Here is a 7,685-nt window from a genome sequence, read left to right as displayed (position 1 = left end):
CTTGACGGCACTTAACAACAACTTCTAAAAATGTAATTATTTAGGTATTTTTTTTATTAGATCTATTCTAAATTCTAAGACCAAGGAACCAAGAATACATATGTCCTTCATTATTGGTCCAAGTTTTTAGGTAGACACTCTGCATCCATTAGAGAATAAGGCAGACATTGATTTATGCCTCCATGTTTTTAATTCATTGGTTTGTAAAACCTTTTGTCTTGACTTTAGAGAGAGCATGGGTTCCTATTTGTAGCTGTGGTTTGAGTATGAGTCTCTGCTAATATTTTAAAGAAGCAAATGAAGATTCAGTTTAATCTGAAGTAGAAGCCAGGATGGTGAGGCTTTGTTTCTTATACTTCTGATATATATCAGGAGAAACTAGTCCCTGGAGAAGGACATTATATTATGTAACGTGGAGGGATAGTGTAAAAGAGGAAGATCCCCAATGAGACAGATTGGCATACTGGCAGCAACAATGGCCTCAAACTGAACAAAGATTGTGAAGATGGCACAGGACTAGGCTGTACTTCGTTCTGTTGTACATAAGATTGCTGTAAGTCAGAACCAACTCGATGGCACCTAACAACAACAAATTAAGAATAAAAAAGAACATTTCTCCCATCCCATCTTCCTCTAACCAACCAGTTAAGCTTTAAAGCTAAAAGTTTGTCAGTAAAGACTGAGTCCCCAAGCTGAAAGGCTTATTCTTTGGAATATTGTTATTGTGTGCAAAGTAAGTTCCAACTCATAGCTACTTTATAGGAAAGAGTTGTTAAGTGCTGGCAACTGGATTCTGACTCAATGTGCCCCTGTGTAGGGTTTCCGAGGAGCAGCTAGCAAGTTTGAACCCCAACCTTGCAGTTAACAGTTCAGTGCTTATCCTACAGTGCCATACCAAGACTCCTAAATTGTTTTAGGACAGATAAGAACTGCCCTATAGGATTTTTTTAGGCTATAATCTTTATGGGGAGTCCTGGTGTGGCGCTGTGAGCTAATGTATCAGATTGCAAAATCTTTTGAATTGCAAGGTCGGTGGTTCAAGCTCACCAGCTGCTCCTTGGAAACCCTGTACAGGGTCGCTATGGGTTGGGATCGACTCAACGGCACTTAACAACAACAATAATCTTTATGGGGGCAGATGGCCAAATCTTTTATTCCACTGAAGAGCTAGCGGTTTGGAATCACTGATTTATGGGTTAGTAGCTTAAACATTGTACCATTCAGGATTCCTTCTTCGGGAACGAAGTATTTCAATTTATGTTGTATTTTTAAATGGCCATTCCCACTACCCAAAAACAATGACTTCATGTGTTCATGGAGGCCTCTAAAGTTAGTTAGCCAGCTCCATCTAGCATTATGCCCAACCCCTCCCTGGGAACCTGACCACACCTGTCTTCTTTTAGTCTCAGGTGCAGCTCTCTCTAGCCACAGGTCCATTGCTTGTACTATTTCACTTGGGTCAGAAACTTCACAGTGCCCACCTATTCCTTCCCCCCAATGAACTGTTCTCTTTTGTTGTTGTTGTTGTTGTTAAGTGCTGTCGAGTCGATCCCCACCCATAGCAACCCTGTATAGGGTTCCCGAGGAGCGGCTGGTGAGCTTGAACCACCGACCTTTTAGTTCAAACAGCTTTACAGTCTGGCGCATTAACCCACAGCACCACACCAGGACTCCTTTAGAAGGTTCAAAATACTCATAACACCTTATCATAATGATGAGGAACCCTGGTAGCATAGTGATTAAGAGCTCAGCTGCTATTAGAAAGATGGGTGGTTCAAACCCACCAAATGGTCTGCAAGTGAAAGATGTGGCTAACTGCTTCCTTGAAAAGTGCAGCACTGGAACCCACTCTCTTATATAGTGCTGTGGGAAGCAACTTGATGGCATAGAGTATGATTTTTTTATTTACCATAATGGAATGTTCTTCTATCAAGCATTCATCAGTTGGTTATCATTTTACATTCATCCTGTAGGTACCCTTTGCTTAGCATTTGTTTTCCCCCATGAAACAGCTGGCTCTATGAGGGATCTATGAAGGAACTGTGGTGTGAGTTTGGTTATTTTTCACCACTGTATCCCCAGCCTCTGACACACACATAGTTAAGCAAGCCACACAGAAAGGAATGAAGTTCTTGCCTTGAACTTTCCATTACTTAACTCTTCTGTAGCAGATATTTGTAAAATCAGCCATTAATTTATTTAACAGATATTTTCGAACTTCTTATATGAGTAAAGTCCGCTGGTAGAAACTTGGAAAGCAGATTTTAAAAGGCAGAGCTGTTGTCTGGTCGGTCTCCACTCACAGAGACAAGAAGATAAATTCACAAAACATGTTAGGTGGAACCTGGTTAGCCTTCTTCGAAAGGTATTGATAAAATGCTGTGAGAGGCCAAGGATGTACAGAACACAGATGGCTGAAGTGATGAGGAAAATTATTTCCCATTAGGAAAAGAGAGGCTCAGAGTCGCAAGTAAGAAGCAACATCTAGTGGCCACAAGGACTAAATTCACCTCTCAGCAGGGCACCCGATCCGACAAAGGAGATCAGATTGTCCCAGCTCCAATCCAGATTAACTCGGCCTGCAGGAGCGCGGAAGCCTGCGGGTCACTCTAGCTTGAGCGAGTCTCTCTAGAGACGCGCGCTCCAAAGGCTTTTGGCTCGGTAAATTCTGTGCACAGCTAGGCTTTGTTGAGTATCGTTACCCTGGTTTCGGAAGAATCCATTCCGAGCACGCTGCAGGGGAGGGACACATGAAGAGTTCAAATCTAATTCGAGGTACACACAAAAGATCTCTTGAACACCGGTAGGACAGAAAATAGCTAAACCAACTGATATATATCGAAAATCATTCTCTTGCTTCCTATCCTTCTATGTATTAGCAAGGACATTCCTATGAGCAAGGAAATGGTAAACTCCATGACGTAACTGCTGAGCTTGTCTGGAGTTTTAAGTGGCCCGCCCTGGTCCCACTCCTAGGTCCCGCCCCCGCGGGCCGGCGACAAAGCTATTTCCGGGCAAATCTTTAGAGCCGGTGGCCGACGTCAGCGGACATGGTGAGTACCATCAAACCTCCGCATTTCCCCTGGAACTTCGGAAGCTGCAGCGAGTACAGTTCCGCAGCCCCTGAACGGAGCCTGCCCTCCCAGGGCCCACGATGGCTGGCAGCTACGTGTTTCGTAGTTCAGCTCTCTTCCACTGGAGCACGGCGCCCCTCTAGGTCTCTTGGTCTCGCTTAGAGCAGGAGGGACACCTGCCCTGACAGTCCTGCGCCCCACCACTAAGGCTGCCTATGGCCACGCTCCCCTAGTACCACCTCATAGTGAATGCATTTTGTGAGCAAGGGATTATTTGGTATGGTTTGTGTGTTTTTTAAAGTTTGGCAGAAGAATATGTCTTGAGACAGATATAAAGAACTTGCTTCAGATATTCAGTAATGCCTGGCTTCCATGTCTCATTTCCCTGGTTTTCTTCCTGTTCAGTTGTTTATCCAGGCCTTTCAACCTATCATTTGATGTTGGTATTCTTCAGGTATACTTTTCCTTACACCTCATGCTTTTTTTTTCTGAATTTGTGTTTCCAACTCAGATCTTTCTTAAGAGCCCCAGATCCATATTTACTATTGTACAGCCAGATGCTCCTTAGCAGCCAGGATGTCGAGATTTAATGTCATGTACTTTGGACATGTTATCAGCAAGGACCAGTCCCTGGAGAAGGACATCATGCTTAGTAAAGAAGAGGATCTGCAAAAAAGGAAAGGACCCCCAATAAGTTAGGTTGACAGTCGGCAACAGTTGGGTCAAACATAACAGTTGTGAGGATGGCACAGAATCACATTCTGTTATATTTAGGGTGGCTTTGAGTACAACAACAACAACCTGGGTAACTTTCATAGACATATCAAACTCATGAAAACAAACGTGGCTCATTTTCACTTCCCCTCATTCCACCCTGATGCGTAGGCCAATAACCTGGGAATCAGCCTTGATACCCCCTCTCTACTCCCAACACCCAGTCAGTAATCAAGTTCTCTGGCTTCTGCTGTCAGATGTCTGTCTATGGTTGCTGTCTCCAGTCATGCCAACCTTGCTCTTACTACCATCAGATCTCAGCATATTCTGTATCTCTTTTTGGTCTTCCAGAGCGGGTTTCAAACGATTTATGCCCATGTCTGGAACAAGCTCTTCCCTCTCCATTCTAATTTTTCTCTCAGCATTAATATTCACTCTTTAGATGTCAGCTTAAATATTATTTCTTCAGAGGAGATCTTAGTTCAGAAGTCTTGGGAGATACAGCAATTATAAAAACGTGGTTTTTTAATAAAGTAAGGAAGGTACCATTTACCAAGCATGTGTTAGGTACTCTTACTTACAATCTTTTACAACAACCCTGTGAAGTTTTTTGTTTTCCCAGTTCTACATGTGAGAAAACAGACTTGAGTCATCAGCTTAATTGTGCCAAATCAAACAATAAATGTCATAGCTTGTGCATGTCTTTTTAGCTTTTATCTTCAGAATCTTTCCTGGTCATTAAATATTTTTATTCCAATGGGCACATAGTGTTTCAGATGGCAATATTGTTCTTTAACAGTTTCCTTATTGATAGCTACTTAGATAGCTTCAAAATGTATATATCATAGGTGATTGCTAACCAGAAGGTCAGTAATTTGAACCCACCAGTTGTTTGTCAGGAAAAAGATATGGAAGTCTGTTTCCATAAAGAGTTACGCAATGTTGGAAACCCTGTAGGCGGTTCTTCTCTATCCTGTAGGCTTCATAGGAGTCAATTAACAGCAATGGGGTTTTGACATATGTGTGTATGTATTTTCTCTCTCTCTCTCTCTTTTTTTGCTATGTTAAACAATTTGATTAATGTGCAGCCTGGTAGTTAAATTTGTCCTGAACTTTCTTATTTCCATACAAGAAATTCCCAGATGTAAAACTGAAACACAGGATATGGACTTTCAACAGCTAATAATTTAACAGTCACTCTAAAATATAATGTGGCAAGGAGTTTATAAAATGGAAATATAATAATAATAGTAGTTACCTCGCATGTAAAATATGATCAGTCGCTCAGCATAGTACCTTTTACATTGTATGAGCTCAGTAAATGTTAGTCTTTCTTCACTTATTTCAAAATAGGGTTCTTCAGCCTGTTTGGGACATTGACTCCTATATTACTTTCTCAAAGTAGGTAGCTTTCAATAATAGAAACTTCTTGTCAAATAGTTCCGGAGGCTAGAAGTCCAAATTTGGGTGTTGGCAGGATCTTGGTTTGTGCCCACTCTGAGGGGAGATCCTTCCATGACTCTTCCAATCCTGTCTGGGCATTCCTTGGCTTCCAACTTTACGTGGACTTTCTACCATGTGTGTCCCTCTGTACCTCTTCTCCAGTCACGATGACAGCAGTCAGATTGGATAGTACCCACTCTACTCTAGTATGACCTCAGTTAATGTAAATGACCCATATCATATCCCCAAAAGTCTTAACCTATTCTAGCATCAACTTTCTATCTAACAATCTCATCTGAAAAAATAGATATGGAAGAGACCAGGTATGGTCTATCCTGGGGTAAAATTCTTCCATTTATGGACCTGTTAAACCTAGAATACAAATTATCTACTTCCAAAACACACAGGGTAAATAATCCCATTCCAAAAGGGATGAAAGAAGGGATCGTGGGTCCAAAGCAAGAACAAAACCCACCAGGTAGACTTCAAGGCTTGAAAATAATCCCATGTCCTCTGGGCTCACCTGGGTGATACTCTTCCCTCTCGATCCTGGGCTGAGGGAGATCCCAGTCTCCTGGCCCCACTGCCTCTTTCTTGGGTGGCAACTCTACCCATTGCCCCCACCAAGGATGTCCACCCCCTAGCCCCAAGCTGCCAACCTCTGAACCCAAACCAAAAACCAAACCCAATACTTATAGTGATCCCATAGGGCAGAGTAGACCTGCTCCATAGGGTTTCTGAGAGTAAATCTTCACAGGAACAGTCTAATCTTTCTCTAGCAGAGCAGCTGGTGAGTTTGAACTTCTGATCTTTGGTTAGCAGCCCAACACTCTTGGAATTTTCCTTTCCTTTTCTTGAAAGACAACAGATGTACACAGCCAAGCAGCTCCATTATCCCATTTCCTGCCTGTAAAACCCCAGCAGTCCAACCACCTTATTTCATTTCATGCCATCTGTGTTCCTGTGAGTCTAGTCTGACAGTGTTTCTGCTGAGATGATTGATTTGGTCCATAAGTCATACAGCTAATATCTTTAGCACATGATCGTCCAACCATACTCTAGGTGTCCTCTCCAAAGTGCACTGGCTCACATTTTGCAAATATGGATAAGCTTAGAATTTGCAAATCTTCACGTTGTGGTTCCTTTTGCACAATTCATTTTTTTCCCCTTCTCTTTGCTTAGGGTAAGCAACAAAGTAACCAGGCTGCACCTTGCACATTCTGCTAGAAATCTCCTTAGCTGAATATTCAACTTCATCACATACAAATTCTACTTGCAACAGAGAATTCAAACATGGTTTTGCCACCTTATAATAAGCATCGCCTTCTTCTAGTGTCTAGTAACATGTTTATCACTTTTATCCTTAGTGTCACATTAAAGATATACATTTCCAGCAGCATTTTGTTCCTGATCACAGAAGCTGTCTCCACAAATCTTCTCACTTCTGATCCTTTACCAGAATCGACTTTAATATCTATAATTTTATAAATTCTACAGCCATAATTCTACAAATTGAAGCTTTAATTCTATAACTCTAGGCTTTGATTTTCAGGTACCTACAAAATCTTCCAGTTTGCAGCCATTACCCAAGCCAGAGCCCCTTTCATATTTTTAGATATTTCTTACAGCAGCACCGGATTCCTGATACCAAACTCTGTATTAGTTTCCTATGGCTGTTGTAGGAAAATGCAAGATAGTAGGTTGCCATAAGCAATAAAAATGCATTGTCTCACAATTCTGGGGGTTAGGAGTCCATGGCATGCCATGCTGTTTGTCCATACTAAGAGACCTGTGTCTCTTCCAACTTCAGGTGATGGTTATTAGGTGCTATTGAGTTGATTCTGACTCATAGTGACCCTGTGCGCAACAGAACAAAACACTGGCTGATCCTGTACCATCCTCACACTTGTTCCGTTTGAGACCATTGTTTGCTGCCACTGTGTCAGTCTACCTTGTTGGGGGTTGCTTAGTTAGCTAATGCTGCCATAACAGAAATACCACAGGTGGGTGGCTTTAAGAACCAGGATTTCTTCTCTCACAGTTTAGAAGGCTAGAAGTTCACATTCAGACTGCCAGCTCTAGGTGTCAGCCAAAGGCAAACAGCTTCTGATGATCCTTCCAGAAAAAGATATTGATTAGATCAATAGCTGCATACCAGTTGCCAGGACATGTGTTAATTCGAACAATGAAATCACATCTAGAACAAAGCTGCAGTTGAAGTCACCACCTGGTTGAGTTTGTCCACTGTCATTCTCCAACATCCGTCTGGTTTTTTGCACAGGTCAGACAGACAAGTTAAATGGAGGTGTGGTGAGAATCACTACCTCTGCATCCTTCAAGACCTTGATGATGGTACTAATGTCTGCAATCCCTACAGGCATGTGGTCCTAGGTAGACAGAGCTATAATGGCTTCTATTTAGCTTTTCTTAACTGCTAATGTTATGCCCAGAATT

The 7,685-nt window shown here is 42.1% G+C and overlaps 1 protein-coding gene across 1 annotated transcript in view; it reads left to right on the top strand.

Moving 5' to 3' along the window:
* Positions 1-3,050: 3,050 nt before the first annotated feature.
* The window catches only part of UFSP2 (UFM1-specific peptidase 2), a 39,400-nt gene continuing 34,765 nt past the window's right edge, over positions 3,051-7,685 (top strand). Inside the window, exons 1-2 of the mRNA XM_006834507.1 lie at positions 3,051-3,217; positions 4,231-4,321. Coding sequence (XP_006834570.1) covers positions 3,051-3,217; positions 4,231-4,321 — 258 coding nt within the window. The remainder of the gene's footprint in view (positions 3,218-4,230; positions 4,322-7,685) is intronic.

Source organism: Chrysochloris asiatica, unplaced genomic scaffold (genome assembly GCF_000296735.1).
Source record: "Chrysochloris asiatica unplaced genomic scaffold, ChrAsi1.0 scaffold00011, whole genome shotgun sequence".
Taxonomy (NCBI): domain Eukaryota; kingdom Metazoa; phylum Chordata; class Mammalia; order Afrosoricida; family Chrysochloridae; genus Chrysochloris; species Chrysochloris asiatica.
Note: the sequence above shows the minus strand (reverse complement) of the source record. Positions and strands in the feature narration are given on the sequence as shown.